The 21,144-nt window shown below is 37.4% G+C and overlaps 1 protein-coding gene across 5 annotated transcripts in view; it reads left to right on the top strand.

Moving 5' to 3' along the window:
* The window catches only part of CEP120 (centrosomal protein 120), an 83,470-nt gene that overhangs the window by 24,079 nt on the left and 38,247 nt on the right, over positions 1 to 21,144 (top strand). For all 5 annotated transcript variants that reach the window (XM_027546984.1, XM_027546982.1, XM_027546980.1 and 2 more), the window contains 4 exons: positions 11,312 to 11,460; positions 17,667 to 17,864; positions 19,643 to 19,870; positions 20,854 to 21,070. In XM_027546984.1, coding sequence (XP_027402785.1) covers positions 11,312 to 11,460; positions 17,667 to 17,864; positions 19,643 to 19,870; positions 20,854 to 21,070 — 792 coding nt within the window. The remainder of the gene's footprint in view (positions 1 to 11,311; positions 11,461 to 17,666; positions 17,865 to 19,642; positions 19,871 to 20,853; positions 21,071 to 21,144) is intronic.

The raw sequence follows: 21,144 nt of genomic DNA, 5'->3' as shown, positions 1-21,144 counted from the left end.
TTTTTGATCATACTTATATCATTATTCTGAGTTCTTTTTCAGGTAGTTTGCCTGTTTCCTCTTCATTTATTTGGACTTCTGTGTTTCTAGTGTGTTCCTTTATTTGTGTAGTATTTCTCTGCCTTTTCTTTTTTTTTTTTTAACTTATAGTGTTTGAGGTCTCCTTTTCCCAGGCTTCAAGGTTGAATTCTTTCCTCCTTTTGGTTTCTACCCTCTTTAGGTTGGTCCAGTGGTTTTTGTAAGCTTTGGGTAGGGTATGATTTTTGTTTGTTTTTCCTCTGCTGGGGAAGGCTGAGTGAGGTGGTAATCCTGTCTGCTGATGATTGGGTTTATTTTTTTGTTTGTTGTTTAGATGAGGCGTCCTGCACAGGATGCTACTGGGAGTTGGGTGATGCTGGGTTGGGTCTTGTATTCTAGTGATTTCCTTTGTGTTTGTTCTCACTGTTTGGTCCTCTCTAAGGTTAGTTATCTGGTAGTCTAGGATCTTGGAGTCAGTGCTCCCACTTCAAAGGCTCAGGGCTTGATCTCTGGTCAGGAATGAAGATTCCACAAGTTTTTTGTTATGGCATTAAGTGAGATTAAAACACATATCCAAAAATGAGAAACCAAAGATAAACCCCAGACAAATGACAGTGACAAAATCAGGCAAATAATAATTAAAATATTTGAATATACACATATACATATACACCCATGAGAAAAGTCAAAACAGTCCAACAAAAATAAAGTATAGTAGATTGACCAGATGAACAAAGGAAATCAGAAACTATATTTACCAGTTAAGAACAAAACTAACTAAAGCACAAACTGGAAAACAAAACTAAAGCTAGGTGCCAAGTGGGTAATAAAGCAATAAAATAAAACTAACAAATATGTTGAGAGGAAGGGAAAGAAAGAAAAGAAAGAAAGAATAGATATGCAAAGTTAAATAGAGGTAGATGAAGAAGATTTATATACATTAAAGTTTAACTGCAAGGGGAAAAGAGCAGTAGGGAAGGCAAACAAAGGAATAAATATAGAAAAAAATATAGGTTTAAAAAAATTAAAAACTAAAATTATAAAAAAGAATAGAAGGAGAAAAAGAAACGGAAGCAGAAAGAAAAAAGGAAAAAAAAAAAAAAAGGAAAACTCCATAGAACTGCAAAAGCCCAATGTAGAGGCAGAGGTTTATATCAGCAATAAAAAGTGTGACTGAATATACACATATACATATTCACTCAATAGCAAAATCAAAACAGTCCAACAAAAATAAAGTACAATAGATTGACCCAGCAAACAAAGGAAACCAAAAATTGTATCTACCAGGGCAAAACTAACTAAAGCACAAACTGGAAATCAAAACTAAAGCAAGGTGCCAATTGGGGAATAAAGCAATGAAAATAAAACTAACCAATATTTTAAGATGAAAGAAAAGAAAAAAATAGATACACAAAGTTAAATAGAGATAGATAAGATTTATATACATTAAAGATTAACTACAAGGGGAAAAGAACAGTAGGAAAAGCAAACAAAGGAATAAATGTAGAAAAAATAATAGGTTTAAAAAATTAGAAATTAAAATTAAAAAAGAAAAATAAAAGGAAAACTCCACAGAATTGCACAAGCCCAGTGTACAGGCAGAGGTTATAACAACCATAAAAAATGTGACTGAGAGGGAAAAAACAAAAAGCTCAAAAGCTTAATTAGATTTCATAGTGTCAATAAAATTGACAACTACAACAGAAGAGGGGAAAAAAAAATCCAAAAGTATCTACAGAACAAGTCAAAACATAAGAATAATTAATGTTTTTCTTAAGTCACTGCTGTCGGAGTCTTTTTTCTTGCTGGGAGTCACAGTCTACCTCACCTCCCTAGGATGCCCTCCAACACTGCTGACTGATCTCTGAACCTGCTGTGGGGACAACTCAGATTGTAATCTGGTCCTACTCCTGTGTGTTCTTGCCTCCAATGTCCCCAGCTATCAGAACTAGTGTGTTTCTTTTGTGGGAGCTCTCAATGACCTTTTATATATTCCATAGACACAGAGTCTTCCTAGTTGATCACGTGGATTTAATTTGCAGCTTGTATAGCTGGTGGGAAGGTTTTGGGTCTTCTTCTTTAGCCTCACTGCCCCTGGGTTTCAATTGTGATTTTATTTCCAGCTCTGCATGTGGGTTGTCCACTGGGGCTGTTGTCCGCTGTTGCTCCTGAGGCTGCCCTGGAGGACTTGGGTTTGCCCCTGTGAGGGCCAGGTGTAGAGGTGGTGCAGCTGCTTGGGTCGCAGGGGTTCTGGCAGCACCAGGTACTCAGGGGAGTTGGCGGCTAGGGCAGCAGGAAATATAGTGCTCTAGAAGGGTATGGCAACCAGTATTGGCCCACATGCTCTAGTATTCTTGCCTGGAGAACCCGCCTCCCTGACAGAGAAACCTGGCAGGCCACGGTCTACAAGGTCTCAAAGAGTCAGACACTACCAAAGTGACCCTGCGCACATAGATGCAAGACATTTTTTTGCCTGTGGCAGCTCTGCCCCAGTTAGAGTTGAGTGTGAAGGTGGTGCAGCTGCTTGGCTTATGGGGATCCTGGCAGCACCAAGTGTGCAGGGACAGGGACTGCCTCTGCCTTAGGAGTTATGGCCCTACCAGAGTCTTTTATTCCAGCCTCTTGTAGCTGGCGATCAGAAGGCCTCTTTGACCTGTTTTTCTCCGTAGCTCTGCCCATTCAGGCAGTTAGAGGGCTCCCTTGCCTGGGATCCTTCTCTGTTGTTCAGCACCACAGGCACTTAGAAGGGGCCCCCCTGGCTGGGGTCATACTCGGTAGATTGGCGCATCAGGCACTTAAAGGGGCACCCTGGGTGGGGTCCTACTCTGTAGTTCAGTGCATCAGGCATTTGATGGGCCAGCCTTTCTCTTGTTCAGCTGCCAATGCTGGTGTGTGGGGAAAGAGAGGCTATGGTGATGGTCCACCCCTTACTCGACTCAGCAGTATCACCTTGCTTCTGTGGCTTTTATGCTTTTATGGCAGCTTTCCTCTACAGGCATTTCCCACCACAGTCTCCTCCCTCATATCCCCTTGATCTGTCTCTCCACAGTCAACAGCAATCCTCGCCCTGGGATTGCTCCACAATCCCTAAACTCCACCTCCCAGCTGCTGCACTTTCCAGGGGACTTGTGTCCCTGTCCAGGGTATGTATTGCTGCAGCGAGGACTGTCTGATTCTCATTCCATTTAGCCTGCCACAATCAGCTGTTTCAGTCAGCCTTAAATGTTCCTCCTCTGACTCAGACAGTTGCCCCAGTGTGGGGATTGGACTCCTGCTTCAGTTCCCCCACCTGCTGATGCCAGGTCCAGTCCTACTGATACTCCTGTTTTCCCCCTAGTTCCTTCCTCCTCCTGAGTTTTGCATGGTTCTGTATATTCTTTTCCACGGGTCAGGTACTCCTGTCCACTCTCAGCTGGTGTTCTGCGTGCACGTCTGTGTCTGAAGGTGTATTCCTGATGTATCTGTGGAGAGAGATGGATTCCATGTCCACCTACTCCTTCACCATCTTGTTCTTTCCTTTATAGAGTTTTTGATGATGGCCATTCTGACTGCTGTGAGGTGATGCTGCATTGTAGTTTTGATTTGAATTTCTTTAACAATTCACGATGCTGAGCATCTTTTCATGTGCCTCTTGGCCATCTGTATGTCTTCTTTGGAGAAATGTCTATATAGGTCCTCTATATAATGCCTATGTAGGTCCATTTTTAAAAAAAGATTCATTTATTCATTTAGTTTTGGCTACACTGGTCTTCTTTGCTGTGTGTGTGCTTTCTCTAGTTGTGGCAAGCAGGGAGTACTCTTCGTTGCAGTGCATGAGCTTCTCATTGCAATTGCTTCTCTTGTTAGGAGCACAGGCTCTAGACTTGTGGACTTCAGTATTTGTGGTGTGTGGACTCAGAAGTTGTGTTACATGAGCTTATTTGTTCCATGGCATGTGGGATCTTCCTAGACGAGGGATCGAACCTGTGTCCCCTGTGTCAGCAGGTGGATTCTTAACCACTAGACCACCAGGAAAGCCCCTGCTGACCATTTTTTTATGGGGTTGTTCATTTTCTTGATATTGAGCTGCATAAGCTGTTTGTAAATTTTGGAGACTAATCCCTTTTTGATCACATCATTTGCAAATATTTTCTGTCATTTTGTGGGTTGTCTTTATGTTTTGTTCATGGTTTCTTCTGCTGTGTAAAAGCTTCTGTGTTGAATTAGGTCCCTTTTTTATTTTTTTAAGTTACTTTTTATTGGAGTACGGTAGATATAATGTGTTAATTTCTGCTGTATGGCAAAATGAATCAGTTATAGACATATGTAGATCCTCTTTTTTTAAGGTGCTGTTCCCATATAGGTCATTACACAATATTGAGTAGAGTGCTCAGTGCTATGTAGTAGGACCTTATTAGTTATCTATGTTATATATAGTAGTGTGTATATATCAATCACAATCTCCTAATTTATCCTTCCCCGCTTCCCCCTCGGTAACTATAAATTTGTTTTCTACATCTGTGACACCATTTTTGTTCTGTGAATGGATGCGATTGTACCTTGTTTTAAAATTCCACATATAAGCAATACCATATTTGTCTTTCTCTGACTTACTTCACTTAGTGTTACAATCTTTGGGTCCATCCGTGTTGTCATAAATGGCATTATTTTGATCTTTTTATGACTGAGCAATATTCCATTGAATATATGCACCACATTTTTTTTAAAACCATTCCTCTGTCAATGGACATTTAGGTTGCTTCCATGTGCTGGCTATTGTAAATAGTGCTGCAGTGAACATTGGGATGCATGTGTCTTTTCAAATTATGGTTTTCTCTGGACATTTGGCCAGGAATAGGATAGCCGGATCATATGGTAGCTCTTTTTAGTCCATTGGTTTATTTGTGTTTTTATTTCCGTTACTCTAAGAGACAGATTGAAAAAGATATTTCTGAAATTTCTGTTAAAGAGTGTTTTTCCTATGATTTCCTCTGAACGGTTTTATACTATCTGGTCTTATATTTAGGTCCTTAACCCATTTTGAGTTTATTTTTGTGTCAATGTTAGAGAATGTTCTCATTTCATTCTCTTACAGGTAGCTGTCCAGTTTTCCCAACACCACTTACTGAAGAGACTTCTCTCCATTGTATATTCTTGTCTCTTTTGTTATAGATTAATTGACTTTAGGTGTGTGGGTTTATTTCTGGGTGTTCTCTCCTGTTCCATTGATCAGTATTTCTGTTTCTGTGCCAGTGCCATACTGTTTTGATTGCTATAGCTTTGTAGTATGGTCTGAAGTTGGAGCGCTTGATTCCTACAGCTCCGTTTTTATTTCTCACAATTGTTTTGGCTCTTTGGGGTCTTTTGTGTCTCCATACAAATTAAAAAAATTTTTGTTCTACATCTGCAATAAATGCCTTTGGTAATTTGATGGGGATTGCATTGAATCTGTAGATTGCCTTGAGTGGTATAGTCATTTTGAGAATATTGATTCTTCCAGTCCAAGAATCTGATATCTGTTTCATGTTATCCTTAATTTCTTTCATAAGTATTTTATGCTTTTCTGAGTACAAGTCTTCTGCCTCCTTAGGTGGATTTATTCTAGGTATTTTATTACTTTTGATGTCATGATAAGTGGAGTTATTTCATTAATTTCTCTCTGATCTTTCATTGTTAATATATTGAAATGCAGGAGGTTCCTGTGCATTAATTTTGTATCTTGCAACTTTACTGAATCCATTGTCGTAGTTTTCTGGTTGCATCTTTAGGATTTTCTATATATAGTGTCATGTCGTCTTCTAACAGTGATAGTTTTACTTCTTTTCCTATCTGGATTCCTTTTGTTCCTTTATCTTCTCTGACTGCCATGGCTAGGACTTCTAAAACTATGTTGAATAAAAGTGGTGATAGTGGATGTTCTTATCTTGTTCCTGATCTTAGAGGGAATGCTTTCAGCTTTTCACTTTTATGAATGATGTTAGCTGTGGGTTTGTCATATATAGCCTTTATTATGTTGAGGTAAGTTCCCTCTTTGCCCACTTTCCAGAGAGTTTTCAATCATTAATGGGTATGAAATTTTGTGAAAAGGGTTTTTTGTATCCCCTAATAGAATATGATTTTATAATAGTTATTTATTCTTATTTTGGGCTGTGCGGTGTCTTCATTGCTTCATGAGCTTTCTCTAGTTGTGGTGAGCAGTACTGAAGAATCCTTGCATCTCTGCAATAAACTCCACTTGATCAAGCTGTGTGATCCTTTTAATATATTGTTGGATTCAGTTCGCTAGTATTTTGTTATTTGTATCTGTGTTCATCAGTGATATTTGCCTGTATTTCTCCTTGGGTTTATCCTGCCTGGGACTCTCTGAGCTTCCTGGTCTTGAGTGAGTGTTTTCTTTCTCATGTTAGGGAAGTTTTCAGGTATAATCTCTTCAGATATTTTCTTGGGCCCTTTCTCTCTCTTCTCCTCTGAGACCCTATAATGTGAATGAAAGTTGCTCAGTCATGTCCATCTCTTTGTGACCCCATGGACTCTACAGTCTATGGGATTCTCCAGGCCAGAATACTGCTGTGGGTAGCCTTTCCATTCTCCAGGGGATCTTCCCAACCCAGGAATTGAACTGGAGTCTCCTTCATTGCAGGCAGATTCTTTACCAACTGAGCTACCAGGGAAAAAAAATGTGAACATTGCTTTTAATGTACCATGAGTCTCTTTGACTGTCCTTGTTCGTTTTCCTTTTTTTCCCTTTATTCTGCTCTGCAGCAGTATATCCACCAGATGTCTTCCAGCTCAGTTATCTGTTCTGCCTCATTTAACTTGCCGTTGATTCCTGTAGTATATTTTTCTTTTCAGTTCTTGTAATGTTGATCTCTGTTTGTTCTTTAGGTCTTCTAGCTCTTTATTAAACATTTCTTGTATCTTCTCATTCTCTGTCTTCATTCTGTTTTTGAGGTCTTGGATCATCTTTACTGTCATTACTCTAAATTCTTTTTTGTGTAGATTGTGTATCTCCACTTTGTTGTTCTTCTTCTGGGGTTTTATATTTTTACTTGATCTGGGAGTTACTCCTCTGATGTCTCATTTTGTCTTTCTGTGATTGTGGTTTTTGTTCCACAGACTTCAGGGTTGTGAAAGTGAATTAGTCATCATCGAATAGTCTTCTTGCTTCTGCTTTCTGACCCCTGGTGGATGAGGCCTAAGAGGCTTGTACAGGCTTCCTTGTGAGAGAGACTGGTTCCTGCTCACTTATGGGTGGGTTCCTGCTCACTTATGGGTGGACCTGGTTCTTGACCATCTGGTGGGCAGAGCCGTGTCAAGGGGTGTGTTTAGTGGGCAGCTGTGAGCTCAGAAAGACTTTAGGCAGCCTATTTGCTGATTGGTGGGGCTGTGTTCCTGCTATTGGTTTGACTTCAGGTATCCCAGCACTGGAGTCTACAGGCTATTGGTTGGGACCAGATCTTGGGGAGAAAATAGCACCCTCCAAAAGAGCTCACACCAATGAGTATTCCCCAGAATTACTGCCACCAGTGTTTTTGTCCCTGCAGTGAGCCATACCCAAGCCCTGCTTCTGCCAGAGACACTCTGATTCCAGCAGGTAGGTCTGGCCCAGGCTTTTATGAGATCACTGTTTTACCCTGGTTGTGATGTACAGGAGACTTTGTGTGCATTCTCCGAGAGTGGAGTTTTGTTCCCTTCAGTACTGTGAATTTCCTGTAATCAAACCCTGCTTGCTGAGTTCAAAGTCAGTTTGCTCTGAGGGCTCTTCCTGATACTGGACCTTCAGGCTGGGAAGCCTGACGTGGGGCTCAGAACTACCTCAGCAATATAATTATTTTCCAGTTTGTGAGTTGCCCATCTAGTGGGACTGGCATTTTGATTTTATTGCATTTGTGCCTCTCCTACCCTCTTGTGGCTTCTTTGTCTTTGGATGTAGGATATCTTTTTTGGTAGGTTCCAGTGTTGTTGTTTTTTGTTTGTTTGTTTTGCTTGTTTTTTGGTTAATGATTGTTCATCATTTAGTTGCAATTTTGATTTTTTTTGAGAAGTGAGCTTATGTACAATATTACTGTACCATCTTGTCTCCATGATGGTTAATTCTCTGTAAATGGTGTTTTAAATTTAAAATTCGACTTGTTTATTCTTGATCTGTAGGAAAGCAATTGGCTTTTGCATGTTTACCTTGTCTCCTGCACTATAGTTATTTATTATTAGTTCCAAGATTAGGGTTTTTTGGTTCAGGTTTTGGTTTTCCATAGATGGACATTCTACACTTACCTGCAAACAAAGGCAGTTTAGTGTCTTTCTTCCCAACCTGCATGACTTTGTTTCCTTTTCTTGTTTTACAGCAACAGCTAGGATTTCCAGAGTACTATTGAAAAGCAGAGTGAAAGGGGACATCCTTGCCTTCCTCTTGATTTTAGTGGGAAAGCCTCTCACCAATAAGTATGATGTTAGCTGTAGATTTTTATAGATGCTCTTTATCAAGGTAAGGAGGTTACTCCCTATTTCTAGCTTACAGATAGTGTTTTATCATGAGTAAGTGTTGGATTTTGTCAGATGGTTTTTTTGCATGTATTGATAAGATCACATGAGTTTTCATCTTTAGTCTGTTGACATAGTGGGTTATATTCATGGCTTTTTGAATGTTGAACCAGCTTTGTTTACCTTGAATAAATCTCATTTCATTGTGGTATGTAGTTCTTTTTATGTGTTCAGTTTGATTGTCTAATACTTGGTTGATAATTTTTACATCTTTGATCATGAAAGATGTAGGTCTGTTGTTTTCTTGTAATGTCTTTGCCTAGATTTCATATTAGGACAATGCTAGCCCCATATAACGAGTTAGAAAGTATTCTCTCTGCTTCTGACTTGTGAAAAAAAATTGTAGAGGATTGGTATAATTTCTTCCAGAAATTATGGTGAATGTTAGGTAGAATTCACTAGTGAACCCATCTGGATCTAGTACTTTCTGTTTTCTGAAGTTATTGATTCAGTTTCATTATATAGGCCTATTCAGGTTGTTTCTTCCTATGTGTGTTTTGGCAGATTGTTTTTAAAAAGAATTTTCTGTTTCATCTAGGTTATCAAATTTGTGGACATAGAGTTGTTTATAGTATTCTTTCATTAAACTGCTAATGTACATGAAATCTATAGTGATATCCCCTCTTTCATTTTTGATGATATTAAATTGTGTCCCCCACCCCCACCCCCCCCACCCCCAGGCTGGCTACATTCTTACTGATCTTTTTCAAAGAGCCAGCTTGCTTTTGATTTTGTTAATTTTTTCCCCATTGATTCCTTGGTTTCAATTTCATTGATTTTGGTTCTAGTTTTTATTTCTCTTCTGCTCACTTTTAATTTTATTTGCTCCTATTTTCTTAAGATGAAAGCTTAGGTTATGGATTTTTTTTTTTTTTTTGGTCTTTTAGTATGCCTTATAATTTTTTATTGAAAGATGGACCTGATATACTTCTAATGCAGTGAGTGGTAAGGGGGAGGAGAGCATTCTATTCAGAAGATCAGTTTCAGTCTTTTGGTGAAGATGTGTCCCCTGTACATTTTGGGCTTGTCTGACACTGGATTTTGGTTAGGCATCTTTGGCAGGAGTATCAAGATGCTCTCTTCTCATTGCATCTTATTGGTTGGTACACTATTTGATTTAGTCTCATTACTGATGATGTTCACTTGATTATTTGATTAAGGTGGTGTGTGTCTGTGTTTTCCTTTGTAATTAATAAACATTTTGTGCGGAAGAGTTAGAAATTTAGAAAAATATTTATTCTTCCTGATACCTTCAATTTATTCACTTATTTATATTATCTAAATATGGACTTATAGTTTTCTCTTAGTTTAGTGGGTTATAATCTTTAACCATCATTATTTGTCAGAGATTTGAGCATTAAGAACTCTTTTCATCATCTGTTTTTTAGTACATCAGTAATTCTTTGAGCTTTTTTTTTTTTTTTTTTTTTTGCTGTAAGAAGATAGTCTAAGTTCATCCTATACTTTCCCTATCTCAGTCCTGGATTCAGCTATTTCTATAAGGAGCTCTGCTTTTTTTTTAGAAAAGAATGATGTTTAGAAGTCTGGATTTGGCTGCTAGGTATGCTAGTTGCTGTTGGGCTGTTGCCGTTCCCATGTATGTATACGCGTGGATATATGTACTCAAACACATGTACATATACATATATACTTCTGTATATTTATTTGTCCATATATATATCTAACAACATATACTCACATTGACGTGTTCAGTCTTTTTACTCCTTCACAAGATTTATCCTAGTGTTTTCCATTTCTGATAATGAGACCCATCATAGTTAGTATTTTGACTTTAAGTACTTTATTAAAGTACTTGTCAGGTACTATGCTAAGTGCTGTATTTTATCTAATGTGATCTTCTCAACAGCAGTGTAAAAGATTTTCAGAAGAAAAGCTGGAGACTAAAGGACTGGTATAATTTCCCCATACAACCCACTGAATAGCAGAACTTGGGTTGGAACTTTGGTTTGTGTGACTGTGGTGGTTGTGCTCTTAACCATTCAGCTACTTTTAGCCAGTGCTGTCATAAGCATATTTCTTCAGGGTTTGCTGGTAAATAGGGTATGCATGTATAAAGTTTTGGTAAGCTCTGACTTGTTACCCTTTAAAAGGTTGAACTGGTCTGTGCCTACCAACATGGAGAGTGCTGACTTGCTGGCAGTCTCCCTAACACTGAATATTGTCTGTTACTTTAGTTTTATGTAGTTTCATTTTTCAACTTAATCAGTTGCAAAAACCCCTATCCCTCTGCCATCTCTTCATAGCGAAGCCTGTTTGCTTATATCTGTTCTTCTCAAAATTGTTTACTGTTTTCTGTTATTCTTAGAACACTGTCCAAATGTTTCAGCATGGTCTTCAAGAAGACTCTTTATGATGTGGCCTCTCTCCTCTTTCTGTACCTAAGTCCTTGTATTATGGTCCAGCATGCCACACCTGTTTCAGTTCTCTAACCACATCCTTTCTCTTGCCTCTTGAGTTTTTGTATATATTGTTCCTTCTCCCTAGAATACCTTTTCCTCTATGTAGTCACTTTGCTCTTTTCAGCCAGGTTTTGCTTATTTTTCAGTTCACAGTTTAGATTCATTTCCTTCAGGCAACCTGTGATGCCTTTCTTATGAGGTTTATTAAACTGAAGTCAAAGGAAACCTTACTGAGATATTAACTGTGTCTGTGAAAATGGCCAAGTAAATGAAAAAGTATAACTAGCTTACAAAATCTTATACTAGTTTATGGCAAACTACAATGTAGTTAATTGTGTTTTTTTTCCATAAAGTACCTGCCAGCCTGTCTGGACTTGACCCAAAGGACATCGTGGCAGTGCTGAATGAGGAGGGAGGCTACCATCAGATCGGACCAGCAGGGTACTGTACTGACTTCTTCATCATGTCAGTGACCATAGCATTCGCCACCCAGTTGGAGCAGGTGAGATTAGTGATTCACGAAGAATCTGAAAACATTTTATTTTTAAAATCTGTTTTTTAGGTATTGAAAAGACTTGTAAGTAGACTTAAAAAATAATTTAGAATAATGTTTTCTTTCACGTCAGAAAACATTTTTGTTTCAGGAAAAGAATGATGATCTTGGGATTATCAAGGGATGATCTTGGTAGTAAGAGAATAAAGTAAATCTCTTAGAATTTAGAAGAAAGACCATGAGTAAACATTGTTTTACATTGTATTGTGTGACTGGTATGAAATGATTCCCCTCCCTCACCCCCACCCTCCCTCACCACCAAAAATTAAATTATTTACTTTTTGGAGAAATGTATAATGTTGGGAATATTGTCTCAATCATACCTTAATAGCTATCAGGTCTGGGATTAGATTTTACCCAATTTACAGACTAAGAAATTATTCCAAATGCTGCCAGAAGATAGTAGATTCTTAGATCAGAGATAAAGGAGTGTATTACTCTCAGCCCAGCAAATATGACTATCAGTGTATTTCTTTACAGTTTCTTCTACCCCAAGTGGTGGTTTCTTCACACTCATTGGGTATGTCACAGTTTAGGAACAGAGTTTAGGGAATGTACCACTTTTAGCATAAGCAGTCCTGGTCTTTGTCTGGGAAGATATGTTACAAGATTATGAGTTGCACAGTAGTCAGGGCCTCAGAGTCTTGGTACACAGTAAGAATGTACCAACCAGGATGAATTCTGGCAGCGTTCAGGCTAATTTGTTAGTTTGTAAACAAAGTAATATCTAATCCCAGATATGTGGGGATGCTTAAGGCCCATGGCTGATTATCTCTTCCCATCAATGGCTCAGCCCAACAGTAGCTGTTATTTCCTGCCCTTTTCAGGATCAAGTGCAGTTTTTTTGACATTATGTTGATCTATAGTGTGTGAAATAAATTAATATTTAAAAAAATAGAGACTATAACTTATGACTTTACATTTTTATCATACTATTCATTTTCTTAGAGGTATACATTTTCCAGATAATCCACATTCATAAGTGAAATATGAGTTAGTGACCACACTAAATCTTTGTAAGGTTTATCAGGTAAAGATTTTTCTTAGGAAATAATATTTAGCTTTGTCACACTGAATGCATGCCCACTGCACAAAGTACTTTTATATATGCATATTCTTTGAGCATTACTCTTTCTCTCCCAATTTGGTCCTGTCATTTTCTCATTAATACTTTGTATGTGCTTTTGTCTTTCTCCATCAATTTCCTTATTTTTTTTCTTCTCTTCATAAAACTCTGCTTGTTGATTGCCCTGTTTAATATACCTCACTGGTTGAGGAGAAAGCTAGCTACCTATTGTCTGTTCTTTAATCACATCAGAACACACATTAGATAATGAGCCTACTGTATTTTTATTATGTTATTAAACACTTGCCAAGTATTTAAAATTGCTACTTTGTTTTTAAAAATATTTTTTCAACTTCCCTGGGAAGGCATAATTGTTAATATTTATCATTCACTTACTTTTGTTATGTTTTGTGAAATACTTTGCTAATGTTGGGTTTAATCATACCACAACTTTAGGAGGTTATTAGTTTTACTTTTGAGATAAGGAAACTAACTCTTGAGAAAGTTCTGTAACTAGTAAATATACTTAGGAATTTCCAGCCATAGGGTCACTTTTCCACATTCTATTGTTGCCATATTTTCTCCCTCTGAAGGAGTTTTGGAGTAAGATCAATTTGAGCTGGAGTCTCATTTTCATACTTAGTAGCTTCTTTAATTTAGGGAACTTACTTAACCTTTCTCAGGCTTGAATTTTCTTGGTTGTATGGTATTGATACTACCAGCTTTGTGGGTGTATGTGAGGAGTGAAATAAAACTCATATGCTTAATATGTAGTTTGTATGTGTGAAGCTATACATACATACATGTGCCATATGGTGAGAGCTAATCGACCTATTTGAATCTACCACTAAAACGAATTCAGTTCTTGGTAATACAAAGGAACTGATTAGGACAAATCACTCAGCTTAGTTAAAAATATAAAACAACCTTGTCTGGCAAGCTATTTGATATCTCTGATAAAAATTAAGCCAAATATGTACCTCCAAAGATTAAACAGAAAATTACCATAGAACTCTACAATTGCACTACTGGGTATATACCAAAAGAATTGAAAACAAGGTATTCAAATAAAAAATATTTGAATATTCATAGCAGCATTATTCACAATCCCAGAATATCACAGAAATAACACAGTGTCCATCATGGATGAATGGATTAATTATACGCACACATACACAATGGAATATTAATGGAATATTATTTAACTGTAAAGCAAATGAGGTACTGATACATGCTAAAACAAGGGTGAATGTTGGAGGCATGCTGAGCAACATAAGCCACATATAAAAGGCCACATACTGTATGATTCCATTTATAAAAAAGTGTCCAGAATAGGCAAACTCATGGAGACAAAAAGCAGATTTGTGATTTCCAGGGCGTGGAATGGGAGTGGCTGCTTAATGGTTCTGGTGTTTCTGTTTGGGGTGATGGAAAAGTTCTGGAACAAGGTAGTGGTGGTGGTTGCACAATATTGTGAATGTACCTAATGTTACTGAAAGGCACAGTATTTAATGGTTAAAATGTTAAATTTTCTGTTACATGTATTTTACAATAATTTTTTAAAACACACAAAAAATTAAGTACAGTAATTTATTCATACCCTGATATTGCTTAGTATTACTTGTTTGCTTTTTTTTTTTTTTTTTGGACTAGCCCAAGGATTTTTAAAAATAGCATTTTAGCTTTTTTCTTCTCAAGCTAGTCAAAGGCCATGTGATAAAACATCTAGCAATAAAGAAAGAAACATTTTTCAGATGCAGATAAGGGACTTAGAATACTGATACTGTAAAGTAGTAGAATGGAGGAATGAGATTAGAGTAAGAATACTGGATGATAATAATCTTACCTCCTTTTTAAATAGTAAAATTAAGGGTGAAAAAAACAAAACAAAACTGTTTGTAAATCCAAGGGTGATAAAGGATTTTTAAAAGCATCTCTTCCCTTAATGGGAATTACTTAGAAGTAAGTGTACTATGAAATATAAAGGGGCTCTCTTTATTTCTTAAAAATTTTTGTTGCTTCCTGATTACAGAAGAAAGTAAAAGAAAATGAAAGTTTCTTTTAAGTAAACTCAGAAATAATCACCCATAAGGGCAGAATATTTTTTCCTCAGATATTTTCCCATTCATGTAACAGTTGACTGTGTGCTAGGTAGAATTGTAGAAATGAACATGTATTATTTCTTTTAATCCTTCAAATAACCATAAGAGAAGTGGAGCTGCAGAGTGATTAAGTACTTGTCTAGTCTCAAGGCAAGCCATTGGTGGAACCAAGGTTTAGGAGAGAACTCCAGAATTTGTTCTTTATAACTACAATATTAGTAGTTTTTGATTATGATTTTAGATTTGATTAATGATTAAAATCTAATCAATTAAACAAATACATTTAAAAGTAAGGGATTAAAGTAATAACATATATAATAATACAAAGGTTCGTGACATTGTACAAGAGGCAGTGATCAAAACCATCCCCAAGAAAAAGAAATGGAAAAAGGCAAAATGGTTGTCTGAGGAGGACTTACAAATAGCTATGAAAAGAAGAGAAGCGAAAGGCAAAGAAGAAAAGGAAAGATACCCCCATTTAAATGCAGAGTTCCAAAGAATTGCAAGGAGAGCTAAGAAAGCCTTCCTCAGTGATTGCAGTGCAAAGAAATACAGGAAAACAGTAGAATGGGAAAGGTTAGAGATCTCGTCAAGAAAATTAGAGATACCAAGGGAACTTTTTGTGCAAAGATGGGCACAAAAAAGGACAGAAATGGTATGGGCCTAACAGAAGCAGAAGATATTAAGAGGTGGCAAGAATACACAGAACTATACAAAAAAGATCTTCACGACCCAGAAGTAGCGGAAGTAGATGTTCTTCTGGAATTCCCTTGCTTTCTCTATGATCCAACAGATACTGGGCAATTTGATCTCTGGTTCCTTTACCTTTTCTAAGTCCAGCTTGTACATCTGGTAGTTCTTGGGTCATGTACTGTTGAAGCCTAGCTTGAAGAATTTTGAGTACTACCTTGCTTCATGTGAAATGAATGCAGTTGTACGGTAGTTTGAACATTCCTTGGCATTGCTCTTCTTTGGGATTGGAATGAAAACTGACCTTTTCCAGTCCTGTGGCCACTGCTGAGTTTTCCAAATTGGTTGGCATGTAGAGTGCAGTACTTTCACAGTATTATCTTTTAGGATTTGAAATAGCTCAACTGGATTTCAATCACCTCCACTTGCTTGGTTTGTAGTAATGCTTCCTAAGGTCTACTTGACTTCACACCCCAGGATGTCTGGCTCTAGGTGAGTGAGCACGCCATCATGGTTATATGGGCCATTAGGACCATTTTTATCTTCTGTTAATTCTTGCCACCTCTTCTTAATCTCTTTTACTTCTGTTAGGTCCTTGCTGTTTCTGTCCTTTATTGTGCCCATCTTTGAATGAAATGTCCCCTTAGTTATCTTCCAGATTTTCAATCTATACCTCCATTCTTTTCCCAAGATCTTGGATCATCTTTAGTATCATTACTCTAAATTCTTTTTCACATAGATTGGCCATCTTCACTTCACTTAGTTACTGTTGTGGGGTCTTCTCTTGTTCCTTTGTCTGGGACAAGTTCTTCTGGTATATCATTTTTTCTTTCTGTGATTTCAGTTTCTCTTCCACAGGCTGTAGGATTGTAGTTCTTTTTTGCTTCTGCTTTCTGCCTGTGGTGGATGAAGCCAGCCCAAGGGGCTTGTGCAGGCCTCCTGGTAGGAAGGACTGGTCCCTGCCTATTGGCTGGTGGACCTGGGAGTCATCCTTTGGTGGGCAGGGCCATATTAAAGGCTGTGTTTAGTGGGCAGCTGTGGGCTCAGAAAGCCTTTATGCAGCCTATCTGCTAATTGGTGGGGCTGTGTCTTGCCCTGTTCATTGCTTGACTTGTTGCGTCCCAGCACTAGAGCCTACAGGCTGTTGGGTGGGGCCAGGTCTTGGTTAAAAAATGTGGCCACCAGGAGGGCTCACGCCAGTGGGTACTCCCCAGAAACACCACCACGAGTGTCTGTCCCTGCAGTGAGCCACGTCCTCCCCACCTGTCACACCTTCACAGGGCACTGCAACATCAGCAGCTAGGTCTGGCCCCGGATCTTGTGAGGTCCCTGCTTTTTCCTGTGTTCCTGGTGTGCATCCTCCAAGAGGGGAGTTCCTGTTTTCCCTCGTCTGTGGATTTCCTGTGAGCAGACTTTGCTGGCCTTCAAAGCCAGATGCTCTGGGGGCTTCTCGCAAGACCAGCCCTCCACACTGTGGAGCCTGATGTGGGGCTCAGAACTTTCACTCCTGTGGGAGAACTTTTGTGATATAATTGTTTTGTGGTTTGTGGGTTGCCCACCCAGGGGTATGGACTTTGATTTTATCGTGATTGTCCCTGTCCTACCCCCGTCTCGTGGCTTCTTTGTCTTTGGATGTAGGATATCTTTTTTTGGTATGTTCCAGTGGTTTTTCTTCCTTTCTTTCCCCCCAGTGGTTGTTTAGCAGTTGTGATTTTGGTGGTTATTTTTTGAGAAGCGGTGAGCTCACATCCTTCTACTCCACCATCTCGTTCCACCCTCAGTAAACATTTCATTGGTGAAGGGCTCCATTTTCCCCCTGCAGTAGCTCTTTATAATGGGTGGAAGATAGCCTTTTGTAGCTATTAATTTATTATAAGTTTCCAAGTTTTGTAGGAATAACTAAAAAACCATTTTTTTTTCTTTCATCAAAAGCCCTGGACTGAGAATTCATAAGGAAAAGTTCAGTGTCAAATATTTTACTACTTCTTCTAAAATAATATTTATGGACTTTTCATGGACTAATTAAATGTGAACTCTAAAACAACATAAGTGTTATGTTATACAATATAAATGTATAAAAATATTTTAGTTTCATTTTGCTTGTCTAAGTAAACCTTTAAAAATTAAAACTAGTAACTTAGTAGCAGTTTGGCAGAGATTTAGAAATTTTGAGTTACTAATTTAAGGCCTGAAATAAAAATCATTTTAGCAAATGTTTTTGGAGTTTATCAGACATTTATAAGCATGGTTAGTGGTTTATAAAGTAATAATCCTTTTTTTCCCCCTTAAATGTTTAGTTAATTCCATGTACCATGAAACTTCCAGAAAGACAGCCTGAGTTTTTCTTTTATTATTCTTTACTGGGAAATGATGTTACAAATGAACCCTTCAGTGATTTGATCAACCCAAACTTTGAGCCAGAGAGAGCATCTGTTCGTATACGGAGCAGTATAGAAATTCTTCGTGTTTACCTGACTCTTCATTCTAAACTACAGGTAAGTATAGCAGAAAATTGTTTCCAATTAAAGTCTTTTTTTTAAGCATTAAAGAGGTGCCTAAACTCTCTTGTTGCTGAAGTACATGCCATCTTTCTACCATATCTCTTATTTTTTTAGGAATTATCCTGACTTGTAAGTCATAAGATGACAGTTATTTCAGAATGTTAGGAGATGTAACACTTTAGTTATTTTGAAAAGAGGTAGGTCAGTTATCAATCATTTATCATATTCAATAACAAACTGTACCTGGAACTCAGACCTGTGAACATCAGACACGTTTCATTATTGTTACTGGAGATTAGCTGTTACCATACAGATCACACTCTAGAGTTCAGAATTTATAAACCTTTTTGCTATTAAAGCAGAGAGATAATAAAACAACTTTTTAAACCTGCCCTTGAATTAAGTAATTTTGTAAACCAATTTTAAATAGGACTTTATTTCTTAGAAAAGTTTGTCTAATCTGAAATTACTTCTCTGTTCATTATGATTAACTTTAATTAGACTGAAATGGGTGGTGAAGTAGGGTGGAGTAGTCCTTTTTATATGCTAAAGTGTTTCAGTAGACTTTGCTTGTACTTTGGTTGGATAGTACAAAAAGCATAAAGAAATTTTAGTGGAACTAAATTTTAGAGGTGGTTGCTAAATCCAAGGTATTTAGAATGTTGAAGATTATATAAAATGATGAAATGAAGGACAAAAGTAGTTTGATCTTATATCTAACATATTATTTATTCCTCACCAAACTATTGACTTACATATCAGTTTGATTCTTATGGACTTCTAAGTCATAGAAATCCTTTCTTTCCAGCCCATTAAAAATATCACACTAAATAACATTAAGAATGTTATTGGTCATTATTGACACGAGAATTAAAAATATTTTTATGTAATGATTGCATATTGTTCATGTGAATAGTAGGTTTGCTGAGGCTTCAATGTCATAAGGGAAAAAAATAGTTATGTAACACATACCTGGATCAGCTGGTTTTTTTTTGTTTTTTGTTTTTTTTGGTAGTTTCCAAAGGTGGTAATGTCCAAGTTTTTTTTATTAGCTAGCAGTGATTCACAGTACATTCCATCTCAGTGGTATTCTCTTTTATCTTTTACTGTTAAGCACTGTTTTATATATAGAGTTTGAAAAGCAAGAAAAAAGAAAGATTCATAGTGTTTTATGATATTGTTTTCAAATAAAACAATTATTTGAAGTTCTTTAGTTCAAACAGGGCTGGATCCACTCACTTATTTTTTAAGAACTGTGCTTAAATTAATGTTATAATGAAAAGAGAAAAGAATAGTGGATGTATTTTTCTGTTTAAATTCATGTACTCATTATACAATTTGCATAGTACAATAAGATAGTATAGTAAAATATTGAAGTAACCATAGCTCACCAAAGAGACAGAAAAGAGAACAAGAAGTAACACATAATGCCTATGGATGATTCGTGTTGAAGTTTGACTGAAAACAACAAAATTCTGTAAAGCAATTATCCTTCAATTAAAAAATAAATTTTTAAAAAAGTAACACATAGAGTGTACAATACTGAAAGGAAAAGTGAAAAGAATTAATAACTATTATTGAGTTCTGGGTAACTGTGCTTTATCAACAGTTTTAGCAATCAGGTGTGAGAATCTTAGTCACTGGCAGTCAGTAAGATAACCTGCATTCTATTTTCCTTCTCTGGATCATTTTATAACTTTGTTGTTAAGTTTGTGTGTTTAGGATAAAGGAGAAAGTGTAAATCCTGGTTTTGACTTTCCCTTTCATATTAGATCCATCTCTGCTGTGGAGATCAGTCACTTGGAAGTACAGAAATACCCTTAACAGGACTACTGAAAAAGGGTAGTACAGAAATCAACCATCGCCCAGTCACAGTTGAGGGTGCTTTTACCCTTGACCCTCCAAACCGAGCCAAACAAAAGCTTGCACCTATTCCTGCGGAGCTGGCCCCCACTGTGGGAGTGTCTGTGGCTCTGCAGAGAGAAGGCATGGATGCCCAGGCAAGTAGCAACGCGCCTTCCCCTCCTCCAGCTTCTCTGATATGTCAGTCATGATTAGTTACAAAAGTCTAATTTCAGGTGCATTATCTCACATAAGAGAGTATTTATCGCTCTTAATTAGTGGTCTTCATTATATGATAACCCCTTCTTTAAAAAGACCCTTCTGAAAAGTGCTGTGGCTTCTGCCATGGTTCATAAGTGACTCCGCCCAGAGTCTTTCAGTCCAGTTTTCTCACGTAGTGGAAACCATTTCCCACACCCCAACTCACAGTCAGTGACTATGGGACTCTGGTACAAGAGACTGTTTGTAGACCTGGTTTTTGGGGATCTGCATTAATAAATCTTTTTTAGTTGACTCAACCTTAGCTAAGGTTCTCGGTTCATTAGTGCTTCACAGTCCTCATGCTGTTTCCAGGTAATAGAAACATTTATTTGAATGTAGATGTTTTTTGATTACATATAGCCCTCGGGTCAACTTTAGTGTCCTGTTCTTTTAAAGAACTGATTTTTATGCAGACTGTGAACTAAAGTAAGAGTTTAAAAAGACACATATGGAAAAAAAAAAAAAAGGACACATATGCATGTATTTTTGGAGGATAGTGGAGCAAAGGAAGAAAATCATACTAGACTTCTGGGTTTTGGTTTTTGTTTTCTAGTAATGTGGCCCTCCTTTGCATTGCTTTGGTAGGAATAACCATTCTCAGGGACACCTATGCCTGACTTATTTTATTGAATATCCCTTCTTAGGCATTAGGATGCATTTTGATACTGAGCTCTGGATATCATATTTCCTTCCTGTTCATCTCCCTTTTTCTGGTCCTAGATGCTATAAGAAAATATGCAAATTATGAAGAAAAATAGACTAGGAATATCCAAACTGGGAAAGGAAGCTAATTTTTTTTAAAAAAACAACATCACATTTTTTGCTTAATTATGAAGGAAAGTTCTTTGCAAATTATACTTTATTTAAAAATTGTTTTTAGTCTTTAATTGAATTAAAGACCCAGAATGAACATGAGCCACACCATTCAAAGAAGAGAGTTTTAACCCCCATAAAGGAGAACACACATACTGGGCCACAGTCACCAAGCGAGTCCCCTGTTCCACCCCACAACCAGTCACCTCCAACAAAAGATGATGCCACAGAAAGTGAAGTGGAAAGCTTACTGTATGATAAGGACACAAAACTCAATCCAAAGGGTAAGATGTTCTTTTCATAGATCTTTTAGGTATAGATTTTCTGGTCTGATACATGACTGTGAGAGTTTTCATGG

Source organism: Bos indicus x Bos taurus, chromosome 7 (assembly GCF_003369695.1).
Source record: "Bos indicus x Bos taurus breed Angus x Brahman F1 hybrid chromosome 7, Bos_hybrid_MaternalHap_v2.0, whole genome shotgun sequence".
Classification (NCBI taxonomy): Eukaryota; Metazoa; Chordata; class Mammalia; order Artiodactyla; family Bovidae; genus Bos; species Bos indicus x Bos taurus.
Note: the sequence above shows the minus strand (reverse complement) of the source record. Positions and strands in the feature narration are given on the sequence as shown.